Source organism: Cervus elaphus, chromosome 5 (assembly GCF_910594005.1).
Source record: "Cervus elaphus chromosome 5, mCerEla1.1, whole genome shotgun sequence".
NCBI classification, from domain to species: domain Eukaryota; kingdom Metazoa; phylum Chordata; class Mammalia; order Artiodactyla; family Cervidae; genus Cervus; species Cervus elaphus.
Genome location: NC_057819.1, coordinates 18,490,350 through 18,517,062, shown reverse-complemented (window position 1 = coordinate 18,517,062; position 26,713 = coordinate 18,490,350). Strand labels below are relative to the sequence as shown.

General features: G+C 36.3%; 1 protein-coding gene across 2 annotated transcripts in view; it reads left to right on the top strand.

The window, feature by feature from the left end:
• Positions 1-26,713, top strand: part of IFT81 (intraflagellar transport 81) — a 213,511-nt gene that overhangs the window by 120,512 nt on the left and 66,286 nt on the right. The window contains exons 3-12 of one of the 2 annotated variants that reach the window (XM_043901887.1): positions 1,515-1,762; positions 6,895-7,059; positions 7,588-7,691; positions 8,245-8,425; positions 10,760-10,849; positions 13,446-13,511; positions 13,826-13,936; positions 14,962-15,046; positions 21,335-21,498; positions 22,796-22,891. In XM_043901887.1, coding sequence (XP_043757822.1) covers positions 6,916-7,059; positions 7,588-7,691; positions 8,245-8,425; positions 10,760-10,849; positions 13,446-13,511; positions 13,826-13,936; positions 14,962-15,046; positions 21,335-21,498; positions 22,796-22,891 — 1,041 coding nt within the window. In that variant the 5' untranslated portion in view covers positions 1,515-1,762; positions 6,895-6,915. Of the gene's footprint in view, positions 1-1,514; positions 1,763-1,858; positions 1,996-6,894; positions 7,060-7,587; positions 7,692-8,244; positions 8,426-10,759; positions 10,850-13,445; positions 13,512-13,825; positions 13,937-14,961; positions 15,047-21,334; positions 21,499-22,795; positions 22,892-26,713 lie in introns of those variants that run through there. The other variant, XM_043901888.1, reaches the window with a different exon arrangement.

The following is a 26,713-nucleotide window of genomic DNA, read 5'->3' as shown; positions in this document are numbered from 1 at the left end:
TTCAGTGTTGCCTTCTCCAACTAGTCTTGAGCATCTGTGAGCTGGGACCTGTCTTAATTTCTCTCCAAGTGCCCTGCAGCCAGTGATGTACCCATCTTGGAATGTTCTATTCCCTCTGCCCCAAAAAACCTCTCCCCTTTCTTGTTTGGCTAGTTTTTACTGACCCTTAAACATCTTTTTGTCTGATGGAACCTCTCCTGACAGTACAATCCCTTCAGCTCCAAATAAACTTGAGATCCTTCATTTGGACTCTCCCACCATTGGATCCTTCTTTATAGCATTTATTGTTGTTGTATTGGTGTTGCCCATTCAACTGTCAGTCTTCCTGCATAGACTGTCAGCTCCATGAAGTCAGGGGCCAGGTAATTCCCTGCCCTCCACTGCATCCCCAGCAGCCAGCACAGAGCACGGCATACAGGAGATGCCTAATATGGAATTTGTTTCGTTTTGCTTTATTTTGTAAGTCTGATGCTAAATCCATAGTTGGTTTCTTCCAAGATGTTTGAGCAGGCTACTAAGTTTTCAGAGTGTGAGGAGTTTCATTTTTTTTCTTCTTGTTTCTTCACTGCCAGCTGACATCACGAAGTACAGTGGTGTCCACTCTGATAGGAGCAGTTCAGAATACCATTCACTGACTAAGTTCTCTCCTAACACTAGTTAATAAAATCCTAGGGTTCTGTCTGCTTCTGTAGACTTCCTGGCCTCCTCTGTGATCTGAGCACTAAGATCTCCTCTTGCCTATCTCATAGAATGTGACCTCCTTGGAAAGGTAAGGAGGACTTTATTCATTTTTGCAGGTGCCTAAAAATAGGCTCTCAGAAACCAAAGAGCCTTAGGCCATTTACTTTTTTTTTTTGTCTCTCTCCATATTAAAGAAATTTTGGAAGAAAAAAATTAATTCCCAATACAGGTTATGTGGCCCAATAATGTGACAAAGAAGTAGAAATCTCTATGATGAATGTATCTTTTGTTAATCCCACTGGAGACTCTACAATTATTCCATGTATAACCCAATTCGGAGATATTTATGTCAAAAACCTAAATTTGAAGCCCAGGCCAAATGCTTCCTCAACCCAAATCCTGTTGGCCCTGCCTCAAGGAAGTCATCACCAGATGTTTGGTGAAGGAAGGAGGGAAGGCAGGAAAGAGGGAACGAGGAACGAGGGAAAGGGCACAGGAATTTAAAATGTGTTAATAATGAAGAGGGGCTTCCCTGATGCTTCAGGAATAAAGACCCTGCCTGCCCATGAGGAGACGTTGGTTCGATCCCTGGGTCGGGAAGATACTCTGGAGAAGGCGATGGCAACCCACTCCAGGATTCTTGTCTGGGAAATGCCATGGACAGAGCCTGTCCATAGCGTCGCAGCCCATAGTGTCCAGTCCATAGAGTTGCAGAGTCCGCAAGACTTACGGACTAAACAACATAATAATAATGAAAAGAGTATTTCGTAAACTGCAAACTGGAGGACATTTACGAAAGTTTATTGCCACCGTAACAACCCCCAATTCTCTAGGCTGTCTGCAGTGGCTCAGAACCTGCGAACCAATTTGAACGTGGTCCCACACTCTCCGCCTTTCGTGTCCGGAGCCTTGGTTTCACTGCGCGCGCCCGCCAGGGGCCTCGCGGAAACGCGCCAACCCATCCCTCCGGAAGTGACGTGTCCACGGCCTAGCAACCGTTGCCAAGGAGTTCGTCTCTAGGAACCCACTAGAGCCTGGATGCCTCGTGTGGGGTAAAGTGGTTTCGTGAGGAGAATTTGAGGTAACGTCGCCAAGTCGCGGTCGGAAACTCCCCTGAACCCCGGAATAGAAGAGAACTCCCTCCCCCTCCCCTTCCGCTTCCCAGTGCGGCACCTCGAGAGTGGAGGGAGGGGTCGCAGCAGTTAAACCCCCCACTTCGGGGGTCAGTTCCCGTGGGGCCTCGCAATGATCCAGGCGGCTCCCCAACAAGATGAACCGTAGGGGAGCCCAGAGCAGCCCTCGCTAGGTGCCTGGGTCAGACTTGGGGTACTCTGTCCCCTCTCCCGAGCCCCAGGGGCGGGAAGCTACGGGGGAACTATTTTGGGGTATCTTAGGAGGCTTGTGCCAGCCTGGGACCCGGATAGCGCCGCTTCTGTTCCGAGTTGTGCCAGATAAACGCCTGTCCTGGTTTTAATTCTCCCCCACCCCCTCGGGTTCTTATGTGGGTGAGTGCTTGTGAATTAGTGAGGCGACTTTCCGCTGGAACAGGGAGAGTAATTGCTTTTGCTAATTTTAGAGCGGAGAACCCACTGGGCATAGACAACCTACCTATTCAGTATATCTTCGTCCTTAGCGGGTGACCATCTGAAAGGTGGTGGGCAGCTAGGAGTGAAAATCAACTGGTTTCTTTTCCTCTCCTAGTAACGTTTTATGCGTTTATCCTAGTATTTTGGGTTTTGGAAGGGAAAAAAAGAATATATGTGTGTATATGTTATGTTTTATATACATACAATTTTTACATATATATATTTTCTAAAGAATGAAAAATTGAGTATATCCGTGTGTGAAGGTTGTGACGTGAACTTTTACTTAATATACTTTACACAGTGGAAAATTTGCATCTCCAGTGTGGATTTTTATTTATCTAAAGGTTTTCCTTTTATAACTTAAAGGAAACCTTAAAATTTTAAACCACATTGGTTATCTTTTTTTACTATGTTTTGGCTTATTTTTCAAAAATAATATAATCATTTACTCATAATTTTATCATAATTATGAGAAAATGATAATACTTTTACATTTTGATGTTTTCTAAGTATCCAACTGTACCTACCCAATTTAAAAAATCTGTTTCAGAGCAAGATGCATGCAACTCCAACTAATGTCTTAAGTAAATTAGCATCTCTTCATTTCATGGTTAAAAACTATTAGGGAACACTGAAATATTTTTTTCCTTATTTCTTTTTTTTTTGGCAGTTCACTGTTAAATTCATTTTTAAAAACTGCTACTCTAAAAAAACTGCCTGTCTGCAAATTTCTACCACTTTTCCCCATACTAAACACATGATGTCTGCATGCAAGAAACACTAGGAGCCATGGTTAAGCTATTTCAGCCATTAAATAATCAGATAATCAATTTTAAAAAGTTATAATCTTCCTCACTGCCACCTTGTTTAGGCTTATGTTTATTTTCTGGCCTTGGGCCTGTGAACAAATTCATTCTAGTGGAAGAAGTCGCTGTTTTATATGTGATATTCAAAGATAGAATTAGGCACAGATATGTCCTCAGGTGGGCTTCCTGGTGGCTCAGAGGTAAAGAATCCATCTGCCAATGCAGGAGACTTGAATTTGATCTCTGGGTTGGGAAGATCCCCTGGAGAAGAAAATGGCAACCCACTCCAGTATTCTTGCCTGGGCTTGAACAGGGCTTGAAAAATGGTAAGGTTTTGCACCTCTGGAGATAGGGGAAAGGGGAAACAGCCCTAGGCAGAAAAAACAGCATCATGTTGAAGGGAACATGATGGAAACAGCATCATATGAAGGCAAAGATGGAAAAACTATGTAGAGAGTATTGCTTATTTTAGTCAGCTGAAGTTTGAAAGGATGTAAGGTAACAATTTGGAAACAAAACTGAGGAATGCTAAATTGAGCTTGGGCTTCCCAGGTGGCGCTAGTGGTAAAGAACCTGCCTGTCAGTGCTGGAGAAGAAAGAGATGTAGTTTTGATCTCTGGGTCAGGAGGATCAGAGGAAGGCATGGCAACCCACTCCAGTATTCTTGCCTGGAGAATTCCATGGATGGAGGACCCTGGTGGGCTACAGTCTATAGGGTCACAAAGAGTTGGACACAACCGAAGTGACTTCAGTCAGTTCAGTTCAGTTGCTCAGTTGTGCCCAACTCTGCAACCCCATGGATCACAGCACACCAGGCTTCCCTGTTCATCACAAACTCCCAGAGCTTGTTCAAACTCATGTCCATCGAGTCAGTGATGCCATCCAACCATCTCATCTTCTGTTGTCCCCTTCTCCTCCCGCCTTTGATCTTTCCCAGCATCAGGATCTTTCCCATTGATTCAGTTCTTTACATCAGGTGGCCCAAGTATTGCAGTTTCAGCTTCAGCATCAGTCCTTCCAATGAATATTCAGGACTGATTTCCTTTAGGATTAACTGATTTTATCTCCTTGCAGTCCAGGGGACTCTCAAGAGTCTTCTCCAACACCACAGTTCAAAAGCATCAGTTATTTGGCACTCAACTTTCTTTATAGTCCAGCTCTCACATCCATACTTGACTACTGGAAAAACCATAGCTTTGACTAGATGGACCTTTGTTGGCAAAGTAATGTCTCTGCTTTTTAATATGCTGTCTAGGTTGGTCATAGCTTTTCTTCCAAGGAGCAAGCATCTTTTAATTTCATGGCTGCAGTCACCATCTGCAAGGATTTTGGAGCCCCCCAAAAATAGTCTCTCACTGTTTCCATTGTTTCCCCATCTGTTTGCCATGAAGTGATGGGACTGGATGCCATGACCTTACTTTTCTGAATGTTGAGTTTCAAGCCAGCTTTTTCACTCTCCTCTTTCACTTTCATCCAGAGGCTCTTTAGTTCTTCTTCACTTTCTGCCATAAGGGTGGTGTCATCTGCATATCTGAGGTTATTGATATTTCTCCCAATAATCTTGATTCCAGTTTGTGCTTCACCCAGCCTGGCATTTTGCATGATGTACTCTGCATATAAGTTAAATAAGCAGGTGACAGTATACAGCCTTGACATACGCCTTTCCTGATTTGGAATCAGTCTGTTGTTCCATGTCCAGTTCTAACTGTTGCTTCTTGACCTGCATACAGATTTCTCAGGAGGCAGGTAAGGTAGTCTAGTATTCCTATCTCTTTAAGAATTTTCCACAGTTTGTTGTGATCCACACAGTCAAAGGCTTTGGCATAGTCAATAAAGCAGAATTAGATGTTTTTCTATAATTCTCTTGCTTTTTCCATGATCCAGAGGATGCTGGCAATTTGCTCTCTGGTTCCTCTGCCTTTTTTAAATCCAGTTTGAACCTCTGGAAGTTCCCGGTTCATGTACTGTTGAAACTTGGCTTGGAGAATTTTGAGTATTACTTTGCTAGCGCGTGAGATGAGAGCAATTGTGCAGTACTTTGAACATTCTTTGGCATTGCCTTTCTTTGGGATTGGACTGAAAACTGACCTTTTCCAGTCCTGTGGCCACTGCTGGCATATTTTTTTTCAAATTTGCTGGCATATTGAGTGCAGCACTGTCACAGAATCATCTTTTAGGATTTGAAATAGCTCAACTGGAATTCCATCACCTCCACTAGATTTGTTCTTAGTGATGCTTCCTAGGGCCCACTTGACTTTGCATTCCAGGATGTCTGGCTCTAGGTGAGTGATCACACCATCATGGTTATCTGGATCATGAAGATCTTTTTTGTATAGTTCTTCTGTGTATTCTTGCCACTTCTTCTTAATATCTTCTGCTTCTGTTAGGTCTGTACCATTTCTGTCCTTTTTTTTGCCCATGTTTGCATGAAGTGTTCCCTTGGTATCTTTAATTTTCTTGAAGAGATCTCTAGTTTTTCCCATTCTATTGTTTTCCTGTATTTCTGTGCATTGATCACTGAGGAAGGCTTTCTTCTCTCTCCTTGCTATTCTTTGAAACTCTGCATTCAAATGGGTATATCTTTCCTTTTCTCCTTTGCCTTTCACTTCTCTTCTTTTCTCAGCTATTTGTAAGGCCTCCTCAGACAACCATTTTGCCTTTTTGCATTTCTTTTTCTTGGGGATGGTCTTGAAGTGACTTAGCGCACAAATTGTGCTAGATGTTATGGGGGTCTCAAAACCCAAGAAGTTTGGACTTTATTGTGTAGACAATGAGAAGCCTACAAAATGATTTGGAATGGGAGAAGCAGAGATGAACAGTTGAAGGCTAAGAAAGTGAAGGCCTGAGTTACTCAAGGGTGGCAGAGTTGAGGCCTACAGGCCATGCCAAGAACATCAATGGGTGAAGAGTGCTTGGTGGAGGAAACCAAAACAAAACCAAAGAGCACATATTGTTTTGTCCCTAAGTCATGTCTGACTCTTGCATGACCCCATGGATCATAGCCCTCTAGGCTCCTCTGTCCATGGGATTTCCCAGGCAAGAATACTGGAGTGGGTAGCCATTTCCTTCTCCAGGGGATTTTCCCGACCCAGGGATTGAACTCACATCTCTTGCACTGGCAGGCGGATTCTTTACCATTGAGCTACCTGGGAAGCTCAAAGAATGCATACCTAAGGCTGAAGTTTGCAACCTCTACCCAGCTTCCCTTGTGGCTCAGCTGGTAAAGAATCCACCTGCAATGCGGGAGACCTGGGTTTGATTCTGGCCTGAAGAATTCCATGGACTATATAGTCCATGGCGTTGCAAAGAGTTGGACATAACTGAGTGACTTTCACTCACTCACCCAGCTTCAGTTGGTTGTGGCCATATACCTAGTGAGTCCCGGGTTCCCAGATCTGATTATCCAGAGAATTTGGAAACTTGGATTAATGTGGGCTTCTAATTAAAAAAAAAATTTGAAGCATGTCTACAGGCTAAGTTTTACCCCTGGGTAGAAATTGTGGAGCTGAATGGAAGAAATGTTAATGTGGTGGGTTTTATATTCACTTGTCCATGTTAGTTCAGATGATTGTTATCAGATGCATATACAAAAACATGTTGTTGAATATTATCAATATGTACTGTAGCATTCCTAATAAAGTCTGCATACTCTTTCTTTCAACAAAATAACTCTTTTCACAGCATTTTGTATTCCATGTAGAATACATTCCATGCCTACTTCCTATGAACTTAATACTGACCTTCTGGTGTCTGTATTTTGTTAATACAGAATTTTTGTTTCCAATATTGAGGAATTTTTTTCCTGTATTTTTACTCTTTAGTTTAAATTATAAGACCTAATTATGAGTGATCAAATCAAATTCATCGTGGACAATCTCAATAAGGAACCTTTTAGGAAGAACTATAATTTAATCACATTTGATTCCCTGGAGCCAATGCAACTATTACAAGTTCTCAATGATGTTCTGGCTGAGATTGACCCAAAGGTAAGAGTTTTCTTTTTCTCTGTGATGAAAAGGGTGGCAAAAAAGCAAGTTTCTGCCACTAAATATCTGTGACTTTGGGGCAAATTATTTAACCTCTCTGGGCCTAGTTTTCCATTCCTATAAAGTGATAGTAGATGATCTTTAAGATTTCTCTACTAGCTCAAAAATTAAATTACCTCCTTGTACCTTACTTAGAAATTATTTGTGCATTTCCAAACATAAATAAATTTGGTCCTGGAATGAAAATGCTTTTACAAAAGGTTTTATTGTGTTGCAAGTTAGCTCATGTTTCTTATACACTGGTCTTTTCCACTGGAGACTTTTTTAAGCTTGGCATTCTTAGTATGAATCCTGATCTAGCTTGTATGTACCCTCCTTTGGAATCTGGAAGACTCCATACTTAATCTGTTTTATGAAGAAACCATTGTGACTGTTACACTCTAGCAGAACAATTTTGACAGTGAGTTTCAATATTGTACTTTGTTATATTTGTAATAATAACATTTTTTCAATTTCTTCATTTGTTAGCAAGTTGTTGATATCAGAGAGGAGATGCCAGAGCAAACAGCCAAAAGGATGTTGAGCCTTCTTGGTATCCTTAAATACAAACCTCCAGGAAATGCTACAGACATGTAAGAATCTGATCAAGTGTTGCTTTCTTAGAGCTGTACTTTAATATCCAAACCTTCATAGTCATTCTTTCTGGCAATACTTATTTTCCCTAAGTCAGTGGCCTCACAAAATCACTGAATTTCAAAATAATCTTGATTTTTTAATGTAATTTTGTCAAGTAGGAGTCTTAAGTGAGTCAGTTCTCTCTCTTAATCAAAAAAGTCAGGCAAATCCATGTTTCTATTTTATCATTTATCTGCCATCCCATACAAAAGCTACAATTTAAGCCTGTCCAGTCACTGAAGTGAAGTATTAGGACTGACCAGTTAATGGTTCCAAAACAACCTCCTCATATATTCCAGTGATGTATTAAGGGCCTAATTTTATGATTATTGTCAACGTGCAGACTTACTTTAGAATAGCCTTGGTTTTATCTTTTTTAAATAGTCATGGAAAAGTGTAAATTGGATTTGAGCAAATGTTAACTCTTTTCAAGGTTTACTTATAAGCCTCTGTGTGTGTGCGTGTGTGTGTGTGTGTGTGTGTGTGTGTGTGTGTATTTTCTTTTTATAGGAGTACCTTTCGTCAGGGTCTGGTGATTGGAAGTAAACCTGTACTTTACCCAGTGCTCCACTGGCTTCTTCAGAGAACTAATGAACTGAAGAAAAGAGCATATTTAGCTCGTTTTTTAATAAAACTTGAGGTACCAAGTGAGTTTCTCCAGGATGAAACCGTGGCTGATACGAATAAACAGGTATACAATATATAGATGGTATTTTTAAGCTATATGTAATGGGTTTCAAGGTTTCAAATATCTGTTAATCTCACTTTAGTTTATTTGCTGTTTCTGTATTTCCATTGGAACCAAAAGGATAAATTGTTATCAATAATTTTCACCTATAATCACTCTATGAAAATATTGACTTCTGAACACCAGTACCTTTTTGGTGATAGAGCATGTGGATAGAAAAAATCCTGAAATTAGGATTTTAGAATAATTTACTACTTAGGAATTGTGTGTAGTTAAATGAACTTTTTGACCGACTCAGTACCATGAGGGTGGGGGTTCAATAAAGGGTATGCGGACTTTCTTTGTACTGTTGCTTACAACTGAATCTGCCATTACCTCAAAAGTTTAACTAAAATTTATAAATGTCCTTAAATGAATAAATACATGTGGATTTTTTTAAAAAAAAAAAAGAATTATGGGTAGATAGGATCCTGGGCTTGGAACTGCAGAATACTTTGTTAATTAATTAGTTAGGTGACTATATAATTTGTCATCCAAATTAGAGAGAAGGGTGGTTATCATAATAATTACACTAGAGCAAAAGGTATAAATTGGCACTATACCAGGTGGATTGGGACTTGTGAGCACCTTCAAAAATTGTGTGTAGGCAAAGAAGCCAAGCTTATGATCTCAAAGGATGTCCTAATCAGGCAGAAGGTAGAGAAAGAACCAGGAATTTGCAATTTCAGTGTACTTTCCTCACCAGAGTTTTGATATAATATTGGGTTTCTGGCCTTAAGATATTAAAGCTCTTAACTATACAGGATTTTGGCTGGTCTGGCTCCTGGTCCTGGAATTTCAAAGCATGTTGCTGACTGAAGACTGTCAAAACCACTCTATGGAAATAGACTATGGAAATTAGAGAATTTAGGCTTGAGATTGCAAAGAACTTTGATTTAAAAGAAAAAATTTGCTTCTCTTTAGCATTTGTACTTTTGTTTTATAGTGGGTCTTGAGACCAATTTGTGCCAGTTTGTTGTGAATTTTAATAGTTTGTCAATCTGTCTCTCCCAGTAGATTTATGAGATCTCTAAGGACAGGTATCATGTCTTAGCCATCTTTGTTTTCCTCCAGGATTTTGTAGGGTTGCTTCTGTATGGTATGGGCTCAAAATTTGGGTTGAATTGAAACAATCTACTAAATGTTTTTATCCATATATTTTGTCATTTTGGGTACCCATGACAGTCACTCAAAATAGAGTCAGTATTGATCTCTTAAGACATTTCAAGGGTTGAAAGGTTTATGCAAATAATTATGTCAAATAATACAGTAGACGCCTTGAGAAGGCACAGCACCATTGCAGCCCTTACCTTTGAAGGCTTTACGCAATGTGAGCAATAGAGAGTGTACACGTGAACTATTTCCTCCTCCTTCCCCTCCCCTATCAATAAATTTGATAGAAACTAATTCCTCTGAAGGAAGCTTATTGATAGTTTTTATCAAACATACCCAACTAATTATTAATGGAAGAATTAATAATACTAAAGACATATTTGTTCTTGAAGCATGTTTGAAGTGTATGTGTGAAATGATTTACATGTTTAGCCAGTCTTAGTGGAGAACCTAATAAAAAATTCACATTGTCTTTCTAAATGAAGAGTTTTAGAATGATTGATTTATAGACTTGCAGAATATATGTCAAGAAAAAAATATTAATTTTCTGTCATTATCCACAAAAAAAAACCTATTTTAAAAAATTTTGGGGTAAGAGTTGTGACTTTTTTTATTCCTTTAACTGCTTTTTTATTGAACACCTGTATCGGTTAAGTACTATTCTAGGCCCTAGGGATAGAGAAGCCTCCACAAGTAATATGATTCTTGTCCTCCTGACTCTCAGTGTCCAAAGGTGGAGACAGATAAGTAGCTAGCAGTTATACGTTTATATGATATTTACTCTGATATCATGGTACTCATATAGAATAGATACAGGGCTAGAGAAGGCTGCTTTGGGGACGCTGAGATCTGAAGGATGAGTAAGTTATCCAGGAAAGGAATGAGGGAGTCATAGAGTGTTCTCAGACAGAATAGGGTGTGTAAAGTGAAGGTGGACTATACCAGGAATTTAAAGAAGATCAACATAGCTAGCATATGGAGTGTTGGTTAGGAAAGTAATCAGGGAAGTCTTTAGAGGCCAGATTATATACACCAACATTTTTGTGTCCTGTATGAATGTTTAAGGATATATTTTAATGCTGTTCTATACTGATTAAATAATGACTATAAGTTAATAGATGACCTGATTAAGGAAACCTACTGGATCTTGTCATTAGTTTATAATTTTTTAACTTGTTCTTCTAGTATGAAGATTTGATGGAAGCCTTTAAAACTTTGCATAAAGAATGTGAGCAGCTCAAGACATCTGGATTTTCTACAGCAGAAATAAGAAGGGTAAAGAAAAAACAATAATGATTTTGGTGGGGATTTGAATTAAATTCAGAATGTCTTAAGACTATAGAAACTAATGATAGCAAATGGCAAATTTTCTTTTGTAGGACCTTTGCTGATTCTTTACCGAAGACATTAATGAGGCCAGGGTTAACTCATAGTTAATTCTTATGTACTATTGATATATAGAGCACTTTGTCGTTGTTCAGGCACTAAGCCATGTCCAACTTTTTTGCAACCCCATGGACCAGAGCCTACCAGACTCCTCTGTCCATGAAATTTCCCAACCAAGAATACTGGAGTGGATTGCCATGTGCTCTTCCTGGGGATCTTTCCAAGCCATGGATCAAACCCAAGTCTCCTGCATTGGCAGGCAGATTCTTTACCACTGAGTCACCAGGGAAGCCCATATAGATCACTACCATGGATTAAAAGTAATTATGTTTTGGGTCTTTATCTAATATATATGTGTATACACACACACACACACACATATATAAAGTCTATGTTATAGAAGAAAGAAAAATAGAAGGAAAAAAATCTAATTGTTAACATTTGTTGCACTATATCCTTTCAGATTTTGTGTATGTGTGTGTGTATATATATTTGGGATCACACTATACATAATTATTTGTATCTTGTTTTTTTAATCATTGCATTGTGAATATATTCCCATTGTTATCTTTCTGCAATGTGATTTTCAGTGAGTAAATAGTATTCTATGGTACGGATAGTTTTACAGTTTTGGTGTTTTGTTTTCATATTTTGCTATTATAGATAATACTATGATCATCTTCTACATAAATTTATTTTGGGCTATCTGTGATTATTTCCTTAGAATAAATTTCTAGAAGTAGAAAGCATTTGAGGACTTTTATGTCTTTCTTGATGCATGTTATTTAGTGTTCTCCAAAAAATATTTTTGTACTCTCACCAGACATATAAATTCTTTCTTTAAAAAATTGCTAATTCTCGCTTTCTTGAATTTTATATTTTTAGAAATAACATCTTTATCTTCTCAAACAAGAATCATTGGAAGTTGCTTCCTCAGGGAGGCCCTTCCCTGATTCTCTAGATAGATTAGTTCACCCCAGTTCTTTTTGTTTGTTTGGTTTTTTTTCTCTTTTTGTTTTATAACACTCATTGTACTTACGATTATTTTAGTGTCTGTCTTCCCAGACATTTTCAACTCTGTGAGGGTGAGGACCATGTCTATATATCTTATCTATGACAATATCCCCAGTGTCTATCCCCAGTCTCCTGCATGTAGTAGGTCTCCAATAAGAGTTTGTTGAATGTATTAGAAATGAAAGATGAAGTCACATCTAATAGAAAAGAAAGACCCGTGAGTAGATACTTATCACAAAGTATAGAGTAAAGGTGATAGATACCCATCTACTGTTCCTCCATTATGCCATGCGAGTAAACAGAAATGATAAAATAACCCAGAGTCTGTGATTTTAATTTTATTAATTATTACCAGAGTGTTTTTGAACATATTCTTTGTAAGGAAATACGATTAAGCAAAAAATAGAAACTAATTCACTTAAAATCCCATGTTCTTGTGGTAACTTTTACTATTTTTTACTATTTTGCTATTTTAGTGAATATATGTAAACCTTTTTCTTGGTATTGTATTATATATAAATGTCATAGTCTGCTTTCAAGTAATGCCATATCATGACTTCTTCTCATGTTATCCAGCATTCTTCTGCATAATTTTTAGTAACTTTAATTGTGTTGTGCCATAATTCACTTAATAATCCTTAGACATTTGGGTCATTTCCAAATTTTAGATATAATTAGCATCTATGAGAATCCTTATAGATTCCCATGGGTAAAATTACTGAACCAGAAGGTATGCACATTTATTTTAAGACTTCTGAAATTATTCTTCAGGGCAATACCACCAATAACAACAGTCCCTGTTTCCCCAGATCCTGGCAATACTGACCACCATGTGTATTTTTCCTTTCATTATTACTGTGAGAGTTAGTCTGTTAGTTTTTGAGGTTTAGCAAGGATTTTTTTGCTTGTTTTGTTTTCACTAGAAAAAATTGTGGAGCTGGTGGAAATATTTTTTTTGAAATCTTTTATTTTTAGAAAGGGAATTGGTTAATTGACAAAATCATACACAAATTTATATATTGAAAACACCATAACCTTAAAAATAATTGTACTGGAAAACTGACAGAACATAAAGTTTGGTGTTTAACAGAGCAGATGGGATGTCAGCAGCTGTTGTTCATGTTTTTAGACCTGCACACTATCCATTATAAAAGATTTTTGAAAAATCATGTGTCCATATTGGAATTAGAACACAAATGGGCTAGTTGGCAGCTTCACCTTACTATTTTATATCCTGTTGCTTTTCTAAATGAATACCAAGCTACCGAATAAATTACTCTGCATAAAGAACCCTGGAGAGGAAGGGCGGGTGGCAGATAGAAATGCACTTCTTCCAAAAGAGGATCTTTGTTTCTTAATACTCTGGTTATAAGTGATGGAAGTGGTAAATGTGTAATCATATGGAAACCTTATCTGAGTTCTACAGACAAAGAATATTTTTTCTTATAATGTCTTCTTGACTGCTTTTTAGGATATCAGTGCAATGGAGGAAGAAAAGGATCAGCTTATTAAGAGAGTTGAACGTTTGAAGAAAAGGGTAAGGCAAGAATTAGCACTGTAAAACTTTGACCCTCAGTCCCAAGGACTTGCACAGAGTTAGGAATTGCAAGTAAAGGTTAAGCAAGGAATAAGTGTACGTCTAAAGATGGAGTCAAATAACATGAATAGAAAGGGAATCTCCCTAGGCAGCAGCCCAAAGCTTTCAAGGCCCTGGAGTCTGAAACTTTAGTATCATCTCTAGGGAATGCTGTTTACCAAAAGGAAATTATAAGTGAATGTCTGGGTCACGTGACATGCTAATGTCTCTCTTAAACCTGACAGTAACATATATTACTTATTCCCTTACTGTAGGTGGAGACAGTTCAGAATCATCAGAGGATGCTGAAAATAGCAAGGCAACTTCGAGTTGAGAAAGAGAGAGAAGAATTTCTTGCACAACAGAAACAGGAACAAAAAAATCAGGTACCCACATGAAAGTTTATATTGTCATGATGAAAGAAATAGTTTCTTCTGATCATTCAGGTATTAAGAGGAAGATTTTCAGAATTGAGAATGTTCATGTTTCCCTTTGTTAACATGATGAAATACTCTTTTTAAGAGTATTGCATGGTACCAACAACAAAAACAAAACCATCTTTTGAGTTTCTATTCTTCATGCATATCTATGCACTATCTCTTGGGCCATGCTTAACTTATGTTGTTCCAGCATTACAGAATATCCATTGTAATATTAAGCGGTAAGGTTAACTGTTAATAGAACTTCTAGAATCTCTAAAGGGTGTCTTGAGATTCAGACTGTATGAGAACGTCTATTTTATTCCACGAATCATGGTATTTTTTATGTTTTACTCCAGTGGCAAATAAGCAAATCATGAAAAGACTCAAAATCACACATACTCCACATTTTTAGATTTTGCCTTAAAGAAAAAAATAATTTGGCCAGAAAGTATTTCTTTTATTTTATTAAAAATCTATCTTAAAACTGAGTGGACTTGTGTATTAGAATTGTATTTCAAATCAGCTTCATTTCCTACTAAATGGGCAGTTTAGGTTTTTGGCTCTTTTGGAACTTGGCTTGGCATCATAATATTAGAACAGTAAGCTGCATTTGCCCGTGCCCTGAATGGTTCCTTAGCTTCACTTTCTGATTCTCAGACATCATCTCTGAGAATGTTAGCATTCCTTGGAATTAAGAAAACCATGTTTTAACAGAAAAGCCTAGTACAAATATTTCTTTAACATGCATTTTTCCTTGATCACCAAATTCAACAAATAACTAAAGAAAACATTTCCGAAAGCTTTTTTTTAAGTTTTACTTGAAAATGTATTGAGCAAAGCAGTTACATTTTTAGCTTAGTAATTTCTTTGTTCTTATTATTTATTCCCTTTGAAAGAATTATGTAGAACTTGTATTTTTCATTGCTTGTCTGGATAAATGGTAGGTTTCAGCAGAATAAGCAAGTAATAGATGTAATTGTATTTTAAAGCTATTTCATGCAGTGCAGAGACTGCAAAGAACACAAAACCAGCTGAAAAGTATGCAACATGCAGCAGCAGATGCGACACCTGAAAGTAAGTGGAAATTACTGTCTGATATAGGTGATCATATTAGTGAGAATATCAGTTTAAATCAGTAGTCTTCCTTACTAATGGGACCTGATTATTGTCAAGTGATAGGTCAGCATTTTGGGGCATCATTTCCTAGCTAGTAAGTGATAGCCTGGTGAAGACATCCTTAGTGTTCACCTAGGGGCTTTTAATTCCCTTTCAGTGTTTTGTCAGAGAGTGAAAGTAGTGGAAACCATGGTGGAGGGAGGCTCTCTGGTGTGTGAATGTATAAGATACTTAGAATGGATGCTATGAAAAAGTTGGATAGAAAAGATGTAAATATCATTTTAGTGCCAGGGCTATAAAGAAAAAGAATAAAATGCTAGATCCTTAAAACTGAATGCTTTTCATATTTTGGGTTATGCTATTGAAATGGGTATCTCTGGCTCTGTTGTTACATTAGCTTTACATAGAGGATGGATGGCAGGAGAAGAAGGGGGCAACAGAGGATGAAATGAGTGGATGGCATCATCGATTTAATGAACATGAGTTTGAGCAAACTCTGGGAGATAGTGAAGGACAGGGAAGCCTGCCGTGCTGCAGTCCATGGGGTTGCAAAGAGTCAGACATGACTGAGCAACTGAACAGCAATCCCAGATTATACCACCAAACCCATCCTAGGCATTTTTAAGGTGTTTTTGCTCATCAGAAGGGAGATGATGTAAACTGAAAGAGCAGTAAAAAATTCTCATTTGTACTGGAGAAATACTTCAACGTAAATATCCAGCTCTTGGAGGATATTTTTCAAGTGTTCTAGGAAACATTATACTCTAGTATATAATACATAGAATGACTATAATAAAAAAGACAGTCAGTAACAAGTGTTGTCAAGGTTGTGAAGAAATTGGAACCTGCATACAGTGCTGGTGGAAATGTAAAATGATTCATCTACTTTGGAAAACAGTTCGGCAGTTCCTTGAAATGTTAAACCTAGAGTTACCATATGATTCAGCAATTTTATTCCTACCCAAGAGAGTTGAAAACATGTCCACATAAAAACTTGTACACACATGTTCATAGCAGCATTGTTCGTAATGTCGTTGTTCAGTTGCTAAGTCATGTCCGACTCTTTGCAACTCTATGGACTGTAGCATGCCAGGCTTCCCTGTCCTTCACTTTCTCCTGGAGTTTGCTCAAATTTATATCCATTGAATTGGTGATGCTATCTAACCATCTCATCCTCTGCTACTCTTGCTTCTCCTCTTGCCTTCAATCTTTCCCAGCATCAGGGTCTTTTCATAATAGCCAAAATTTAAAAACAACACCAATGTCCCTAAACTGATGAATGAATAAACAAATTATAGCATAACCGTACAATGGAATTTTATTCAACAATAAAAGGAATGAAGTATTGATACATGCTACAATATGGATGACCTCCCAAAACATCCTAAGTGAAACAAAGACAACTTATTATATGATCCCATTTGTATGAAATTTCCAGAATAAGCAAATACATAGAGATGTAAATCAATGATGAGTGCCTAGGGTTGGGGAATTGTAGATGAGGACAACGGTGTTGGTTGGTGGGTGGGTGATGGGGGATAGGAGACTGCTAGTGGGCATAGAGGCTTCTTTTGAAACCTGATTAAAATGGTGTAAAATTGGTTGTGGTAGTCATTATACAATTCTGTGAATATACTAAAAGCCATTGAACCGTATGCTTTAAGTAGATGAATTTTATGGCTATATGGTAAATTATATCTCAATAAATCTGTTAAAGAGATAATACAGTATTTCCTTGATTCTAGACACATGATCTTTAACATTTTAATTGTTTTTGCAGTTGGGATATATCTTGCACTTTATGTATACATTTCACATGGTATTTGTTAATTTAGTTGATGATGTCTTATAATTGATAGCATCTTAAAATCAAAGAAATATGGCACATTTAATTGACATTTAAGAAACCACTATAGTAGTCCCCATAAAATGTATGGTTAATACATGTTAATTAATGACTTTCCATAGAATCTCTTGGGCTTCCCTGGTAGCTCAGATGGTAAAGAATCTGCCTGTAATGCAGGAGTATTGATCCCTGGATCCCTGGCTCGGGAAGATCACCTGGAGAAGACAGTGGCTACCCACTCCAATATTTTTGTCTGGAGAATACCATGGACAGAGGAGCCTGGCGGGCTACAGTCCATGGCGTTGCAAAGAGTCAGACGTGACTAAGTTGTTTAACCATATGAAATCTGTCACTCCTCTCAATCATAAATTCAGATTCAAGCAATACCTGGAAGTTGTTGTGCGTGTAGTTGTTGGCATCATTTGATTCTTTATTCATTAGGTTTTCACTTTTTAGGAGAATGTTTAGGACAAAAGAAAGTAATTTTTAGTGCTTTTTTACTCCTTACTATAATATACAGTATAACTTTTTAGTATATGTTCTCTGGATTTGATGCAGGTTCCTTCACATCTTTAGTGTAAAAAATTAAGATAAATCTTCAAAAGAAATTCATTAAATTATACACATTTAAAAATATCAACAAGAAATTTGTTTGCATAGGTCTATCTTTGCTAAGAAATTTTTAGAACTTACTATTAATAGTGAATTTTTGAAAATGAAAGTAATGTGTAGAAGAATTGAAAGATTTAGTAAGCAGAAAAATAACTTATTGATCAGCACAGTTTACTGTAATTTAAAATGTTAACCTGAACATGTGTTTCTTCAGTGTCTGTTATCCTCAATTTTATTAGGTTAAATATTTCTTGCTATTATGGTCTAATTCTGGTAACTAAGAATATCCAAAGGTATTTATAGTGTTAGTAATATTTCATTTTTTATTTGAGCAGATAGACTTTATTTTGCTTTGGCTTTATAGACTAAATAGAATTTTGAGGTCAGGAAATACATATTTAGTAATAAAATGGACAAATAAAATTTGTTCTCTTTGAGGGCATCTCTTGAGATGGTTTAGTAGATTCTGCTAAATAATAAAATCAATTGTATTGCTAAGTAGTAATAGAAATAATTGGCTCAGTCCATTAATTCAGTGTTTATTGAACATCTGCTCCATGTCAGGTACTATACTAAGTACTGGGAATAGAAAGCAAAGCTATTTCTATTAAAGTGCTCACAGGCTAATGGAGAAATGACAAGCAGTGGACAATGATAATGCAGCATGACAAATAAACTGATAGAGCCCAGCTTCAGTGAAAAGAAAGAGGCAAAGAGCACCAAACTCCAGTACGTGTGTTAGTCGCTCAGTCATGTCCGACTCTTTGCAACCCCATGGACTGTAACCTGCCAGGCTCCTCTGTTCATGGAATTCTCTGGGCAAGAATACTGGAGTGGGTTGCCATTCCCTTCTCCAGGGGATCTTTCCAACCCAGGGATTGAACCTGGGACTCCTGCATTGCAGGCAGATTCCTTACCGTCTGAGCTACTCTAACACAGAGTCAAATGGCTTCCTGGAGGTGTGGTGATTGAGTAACTTAATGCTGCAGAGGTGGAGGAGTAGAAGACATTCCATGCTAAAGCACAGTGACCTAAAACAACAGTGCGGTGGGCTGAGCAAATGATGGAGGAAGTAGAGATAAAAGGTCAGGCTTCTGACTGCTTGTCTTTGAAAAGAAGGCAAGGGAGGGAGTGTGGGAATGATTGAGAAATCTATGCATAGATTGAGGGATGGTAGTGGTGTAGTGGTGTTTACATTACTGAAGAGTCAGTCAGACCAAGGAAGATGTGAAGATTCAGGAGGAAAAGGTAAGAACCGGTAGCAACCTTTCCTGTATGCTCCCATTGTATCCCAGGTGTTTCATTGAATGTTCTACAGCAGTTACCATAACATGTTAATTGTTGGCATACCTGACTGACTCAGCTAAACTCTGGGCTAGTCATGAAGTCATAATCATTCTATTTTCAGGCCTTAACACACAGATTTGCACAGTAAGCATTTAGTAAATAATCTGTTAAATACTTGGGAGGAAAAGGTAGAGACCCTAACCCTGCATAGGAAGAAAATTATCTTTTCCACAGGTAGGAGGGGAATCAAGGAAGAAAAAACGGCTAAAAATATTAAAATAAGGTAGTATTTGTGCAATATGTGTTTTTTGTGGGTTGACAGGGAATGGGGAGCAGGAAGTTCAGTCCCTGCTTTGTTGACATTGTTCTGGGAAGCAGAGTCTTAAGGATTATATTCAGCAGACTAGGAAAAGAGTAAATTAAACAGATGTTCAATTGCTTCAGGTATTTAGTTTAATAAGGCCCATCTAAATATTTTAGTAACAAAAAATGGCTTACAAAAAAATTCTATTTGCTTAAATAACATGAAAGTATTTTTAGTGTCACAGTGTAATTTGTATTTTTTCTGAGTAACAGCCATATTATAAAACATTCACTGAAGTTAATTTATCTTTATATTCTACATATTCCTGAGATTTATTATATAAAAGAAGCTTCTTATTCAGTTGTGGTAGGATCAGCAAGATGTTTTCAGAGGGTTTTTAATCACAATGTTTGCTGAGATCTTAGTGACCTTATATTTATCTCATCAGCATGTTTTTATCAAACTTTTTGTTTTGAATTGAGATATAGTCAATTAACAATGTTGTGGTAGTTTCAGGTGAAGAGTGAAGGGACTCAGCCATACATATACATGTTCACCAGGATTTTGAAAGATAATTTTTTAAAAATTGCATAGAAATATGTCCACTTTTCAAAGTATAAGTTAAAATTTTTAAGAGAAAGATTTAAAATGTGACAGAAACTGTTTTTATGTTGACTTCATCTCAGCTTTACTGAGGTTAAATGGACGTATAATAAACTGCAAATGTTTAAAGTATACACTTGTTAAGTATTGACATATGTACACCCTGATGAAACTATCACTTTAATCAAAATATAAATATTGATATATCCATCACTGCAAAACATTTCCTTTGTAATATCTCATTCCTGTCCCTCTCACCCTCCTCAGACGACCATTGACCTGCTTTATGTTACTATAGATTAGTTTGTATTTTCTAGAATTAGGAACTTTTTTAAATAGGCAAAATGATATTTAAGAATTTAAAATCTTTTAAAAACATTTTAGACTTTATTTCTTGCATCTCTGGATTACATGCGATATGTTTAAGAATTTGAAGATGGAAAAACTGGTCATCTAACAGCCAAAGAAGCCAGGGTGTAGAGTTAATTGGAAACCATATAGGAATGATTGCCTAATTATAGTGATTCATTAAACACTCTCTTCCCTTCCATTCCCCAGTCCCTAAAAAAAGAGATGGGAAATTGTAGGGATGAATGGAAAACTCGTGAATTTGCCATTAATAAATTTTTACCCATTAATACATGGTTAGCTCAGGAGAACTAAAAATAATTTTAAGGCTTTGGTCCAAATTTATTATGCAATCTATGTACGTAGATTACTTAAACCGGAAATCCGGTGTTTTAAAAAGTCAAGCCAGAATTTGTAGATGTGTAATGGAAAGCTCTGAAATAAACTTTTTAAAGCTCTTGAGGCTGGGAATTTGTAACAAAATCATTATTCACTGAAAATCTGTGTATGTGTACAATTGTGCTCTCTGCCAGAATAAGAAAACTATTAAATCTTAAAAATATAATCTAAGTTGTCACTTAACTGTAAACTTAATACTTTATGAAATCAAAACTACCAAATGTGGAAAACTGAAAATGTTTATGAATGTAGATAATTTCTCTTTTTCAGAATTTAACTTGTACCTTTAGTAATGTGTTCATTGGTTTAAACCTAAAAATTACAATGTATTATTAGGATTTGTGAAGTATTAGAATAGAAATATAAATTGCATAAGTACTGCAAAAGAAGAAGAATAAATGACTACTTACAGAGGAAGTAACCTAGATTAGATTTCATTTGTGTTGTCATTTGGTTCATGTGTTCCTTAAATACATAGAAGACAAAATATGATCCAGCAATATATTTGGCTCTATAAATGTTATTTTTGCATAATGTGGAGTATAAAAGAATTAGATGGTAATTTGGGAATATCATAATATTACTTTTTCTGTAATTTAAATATTCTTATATGTAAATTGTCCTTTATTATCATTCTGATTAACATAAAAAAGTTTCAATGGCCAATCTTTTATTGTTCTGTAATGGCAGCCCACTGCGGTATTCTTGCCTGGAAAATGCCTGTGGGCTACAGTCCGTGGGGTCACAGAGTCAGACCTACTCTCTCCAGGTCGTGTGTTTTAAAACGTAGAAAGGATCACTGTACCTACTCTGTTGGGCTGAATAATCACTTATTTAATTTTTATAGGTTTAATGAAGAGGCTAGAGGAGGAGATAAAGTTTAATTCATATATGGTAACTGAAAAATTTCCTAAAGAATTAGAGAACAAGAAAAAAGAATTGCATTTTTTACAAAAAGTGGTTTCAGAGCCTGCTATGGGCCATTCTGATCTTCTTGAACTTGAATCTAAAGTAAGTAACAATCACCTTTTTATAAGCTCCCAATTTTATCTCTTCTCCAGTCCCGTGAAAATTATGTGAACTGCTTCTATAGTGTTCTGCTCTTGACTCTGAAATTAACCTGTGCTAAGAGTTGACAGCTCTTATAAGGAATTGTTCTTTATGAGAAATTATAACACATGATGTTGTTACTTAATCCACAACTGATTAGGAAACTGGGTAACTTGGAGAAATAAATTAATGCATATGGTTGACTCATAGGTTTATATGTTTATAATATAATCATTTAGATGACAAATTTTAAAAAATATTTTAAATGATTACTTTTTATTTCCAAAAATAATATAGCAATTTTGTACTTAAAGCTAATGGTTTTTATTAGCTTTTTATGCCTACTTTGGAATTATTAAACTTTCTTGTAATGTTTATTAAAACCTAATATCATAGCATTTTTGATTCTTAAAAATAAAATACTAATCAAGTGTTTATTTCTTTAAATAATAATTAAATATCATGAAAATTGATTGAAGGATTTTGACATTAATGGGCTTAATAACCACTACAGTTAAATACATAATTCTTTTAATTTATGTTTAGAAATTAGTTGTCCAACTCAGATTTGGCTTAAATTTGATCTCATAGGATTAGCAGGAAAATTCTAGTCTTTTCAAAGGATAGTTATATTGAAAGTCATATAATTAAAAGTCATATAATTAAAGTCATATAATTAAAAAAACTTATAGGACTATATGCTTCTATTGCCTTTATTCAGTTTTATTACATTTATTACATTTGAGAAAAGTTTAGATTAATGAATGGGATAATGACAGCTGTCATAGAATCACAGATCATTCATTCGAACAGAAAGGGTTTTTAGATGTCATTCATGTCAACTCTCAGCTGGGTTCATAAATTCCTTGTACTAAATCCCTGGGTAATGTTAGTCCAGATCTGCTTTATCACTTAATTACTTGAAAAGTCACAGCCTAGGTGAAGGGATAACTTCAGATTTTTAGAAATTGTCTTTAAAAATAATTTAAATACTTCATATAGAATAGGATAATGTAGACATGGATGGTTAAATCCATGTAACTAATCCAATTCTGTAAATATGTAGCATGAACCATGAAATGCAGATTGACTCAAAGTAATTGTAACAACCCATCCATGGTATTAATAGGACTGATCCTCCTATCAAAATCACTGATAATAACAACTGTCAATTCAAAGCTTTGTTTGACCAGATGTCCCTTAATTTAGGTAATTATAGCCAGGGTTTTTAACCTTTTTTATTTTCGTACTGTTTTAGATAAGTGAAATAAACACACAGATCAATCAGCTGATTGAAAAGAAAATGATGAGAAATGAACCAATTGAAGGCAAACTGTCACTATATAGGCAACAGGTAAGACCTCTCGAGATTTTTGGCTCCCAAACCCACGTCTCCTGCATTGCAGGCAGATTCTTTATTGTCTGAGCTACCAGGGAAGCCCAAGAACACACTTAAGACCACTCTTTTTGGCTCACATACTTTGATCTGTAATCTTGTTATTGAATATCTTCATAAACACCACAGTCTGCGTTATCGTTAGTCTTAAAAGTGAGAAGGAAGTAAAGAATAAAGGTTCTTCTGTCATTGTTAATCTCCAGATTAAATCAGAGAATTTCTGGAAAAGCCACAAAGATGCATGTTCAAGTCTGAAATCTGATATATCTGATAATGCTCAGTTTCCTTAGTATCTGCCAACTGTGGTGATAGTTCTCTTTGTGTTTATATCTGTGAGTGTAAAATTTGAGTTTTTATGTGAATGCTTACCTCAAGTGACAGAAATAAATATTTCTAATCTTTAACGAACTAAAGTCAAAGTGTTAGTCGCTCAGTAGTGTCCTACTCTACGATCCCATGGACTGTAGCCTGCCAGGCTCCTCTGTCCATGGAATTCTCCAGGCAAGAATACTGGAGTGAGTAGCCATGCCCTTCTCCAGATATCTTCCTGATCCAGGGATCGAACCTAGGTGTCTCCTACAATGTAGGCAGATTCTTTACTGCTTGAGCCACAAGGGAAGTCCTAATGAACTAAAGGCAATATACTTTTTCAGGTTTAAAGTTAGCTTGAAAAAATACAGAATAAATTAAATTTTAGGGCTAAGACATTTATCATTTTATACAGAAGTATTAAATCATGAGGATATATATGTTGTTATGTATTGCTAGACAGAAGATTCAAATGACAGCCAATTTGAAAATACTGAGCTACATAACAAAGCATTATTCAAGGATGCTAGAATTTTTTTAAAACCTTTTTATAATGGAAAATTTTGACCATATACAAAGGTAGAGAAAATAGTCCAAATAAATCCTTGTGTGTCCTTCAGCTATAGCTATCATGGCCATTCTTATTTCATCTGTAGCCCCCAGCTGCATCTGGATTATTTGAAGTAAATTTAAGATTTCATATTATTTCACATGTAAATATTTCAGAATGTATCTCTAAAAAAGAAACGCTTTTAAAAAGCTTAACAACATACCATATTTAAAATTTTTAATAATTCCTTAATACTGGCAAATACCCAATCAATGTTCAGATTTCCTTGTTTCTTTTTCTTTGTTTTTTTTTTTTTAGTTGCTTTGTTTTAATTAGGATCCATACAGGATTTATACATTGCATTTGTTTGATGTTTAAATCTCTCTTAATCTATAGACTCTCTTCCTTACTTATTTATCCATTTATTTAATAATTTTTTGTAGTTTTTTATTGAAGAAATTTATTTTTCCTATAGCATTTCCCATAGTTGATGTTTTGTTGATTGCAACTGAATGGTGTCCTTTTAAAATGTTCTTCTGTGTCCTGTATTTCCTATATATTAGAACTAGAAACTTGAACAGGTTGTGTTTTTTTTTTTTTTTTCAAGAATACTTTCTAGTTGGTATTTTGCCATTCCCTGGAGTGTAGAGGAGTTGAAGTTAGGCCAGCTTCTTTTTTATCTTTACTTTGCTGTCAGACAGGGCCATTCTGACCAATATTTGTTTATAGCAAAACAGTCTTGCTCAATTATTTATGGCGAGCAGTCTTTTTGATATAGCTTCTCTGAATAAGACTAAATTCACAATATTCATTCCTGCTGAGTAGATGGCCTCATATCAGAGCAGAGAAGCATGGCTCATGATTGGAATAAGACACTGGTTCCTCAGAGAACAACTTTAGAGTGAAAGAAATATGTAGAAGAGCATATAGAGCTCTATCCAGAAAATATTCGGTAATTATTATGACTCTTTTCCAAGCACTCTTTCGCTGACTGCGTAGAGGATGTTTGTCCTGCAGGATAGAGTGTGGAAAAGAGCCAGGATGATTAGGTTAATTTCTCTGTGGTTTATGAGATCCCACAGTAAACCCCACTTCCCACTTGTTTGATCTGGATGGAAAAGCCCCACCCACTTTAATGTGCTCGTCCCTAGCCTCCTGTAGTGTGACCAGTGGTGGATATTCTTCATCCTTTTAAATTGACCTATGACTCGACACTGGAATCTGTGTCTTGAAAGTGCAGGGTTGTCTATTCTCCTGGGAACCAAATCCCCTAATGACATCAACATAATTCATCATTTTCTTTAGTCCATATGTTACACACAAGTTTATTATTACACTAAAAATAATATTATATATATATATTCATATATTTCCATCCTTAGAGAAAGAAGAGCATATTATACACACTTTTGTTTGCACTGCTTTTTTTCTCAATATATGCTGTTGAATAGTATAGTAGAATAATCTTTATTCCTTTATGACTTTATTGAGATATAATTCGCATACCATACAATTCACCCATTTAAGCTGTAAATTCAATGATATTTAGTATCAGAGCTGTACAGCCATTAATCAATTTTAGAACATTTTTATCATGCCAAAAAAGAAACCCTGAACCCATTAGCAGTCACTTCCCATTTTCCCCCAGATCCTCAGCCCCAGTCATCTACAAAAGACCAAACTATTTCTATAAATTTCCCTGTCATGGACATTTCATATAAATGGAATCATATAATATGTTGTCCTTTGTGGCTGGCTTCTTATATTTAGCATACTGTTTCTAAAGTTCCTTCATGTATGGTGACTCAGGCAGTAAAGAATTTCCTTCTATGTAGGAGACCAGGGTTCAGTCTCTGGGTCAGGAAGAGCGCCTGGGGAAGGGAATGGCAACCTACTCCAGTATTCTTGCCTGGAGAATTCCATGGACAGAGGAGCATGGCAGGCTACAGTCCATAGGGTTCCAAAGAGTCGGACATGACTGAGTGACTGACGCTTTCACTTCTTGTTGTTAGCATGTATTTCTACGTGCTTAAACCTTTTTATTACTGAATAATATTCCATTATACAGATATATCACCTTTTGTATTTCCGTTTGCCAGTTAATGAGCGTTTTGGGTTGTCCCTACTTTTTTGGCTGTTATAAATAATGCTGATAGGAATATTCTTATACAAGTTTTTGTATGAAAATAAATTTTCACTTCTCATGAGTATACTCATATGAGTGCAATTGTTGGTTCAATGATAATTCTGTAAGTAACATTTTGAGGAAATGCCAGACTACTTTCCAAAGAAGCTGTACCACTTTGCATTGCCACCAACAGTGTATGAAGGTTCTGATTTCTCCACATTTGTACCAACACTTGTTATTATTTGTCTTTTTTGTATCTGCTGTAGTGGATATGCTTATTTCTGTTCACAGACATACTCCATTGAGTGGGTATATCACAGTTTATTCAACCAATCCCCAGTTGATGAACATTTGGGTTGTTGCCATTCTTGTGCTATTGCAAATCATACATCAATAAATAGCTTTTTGTTTATGTCTTTGCATTTTTTGTCAGTATGTCTTTGGGATATAGTCTCAGAAGTGAGATTGCTACATCAAACAGTAAATGTGTATGTAAGTTTGCTAGATATTGCCAAATTTCTCTTCATAGGGGTTTTAGCATTTTACATTCCTATGGCAGTATATGAGAGCACCTATTTCCTTACAGCCTCACCAGTAGAGTATGTTGTCAAACTTTTAGATTTTTGCTATCCTTGTAGATAAGAAATGGTATTTTATGATAGTTTTAATGTTTATTTATCTTACTATAAACAAGGTTGATCATCTTTTCACATAATCTTACTATAAGCAAGGTTGAGCATCTGTATTCTCATATCACGTGTATTTTCATTTTTTAAACAGGGAGAATTGTTTA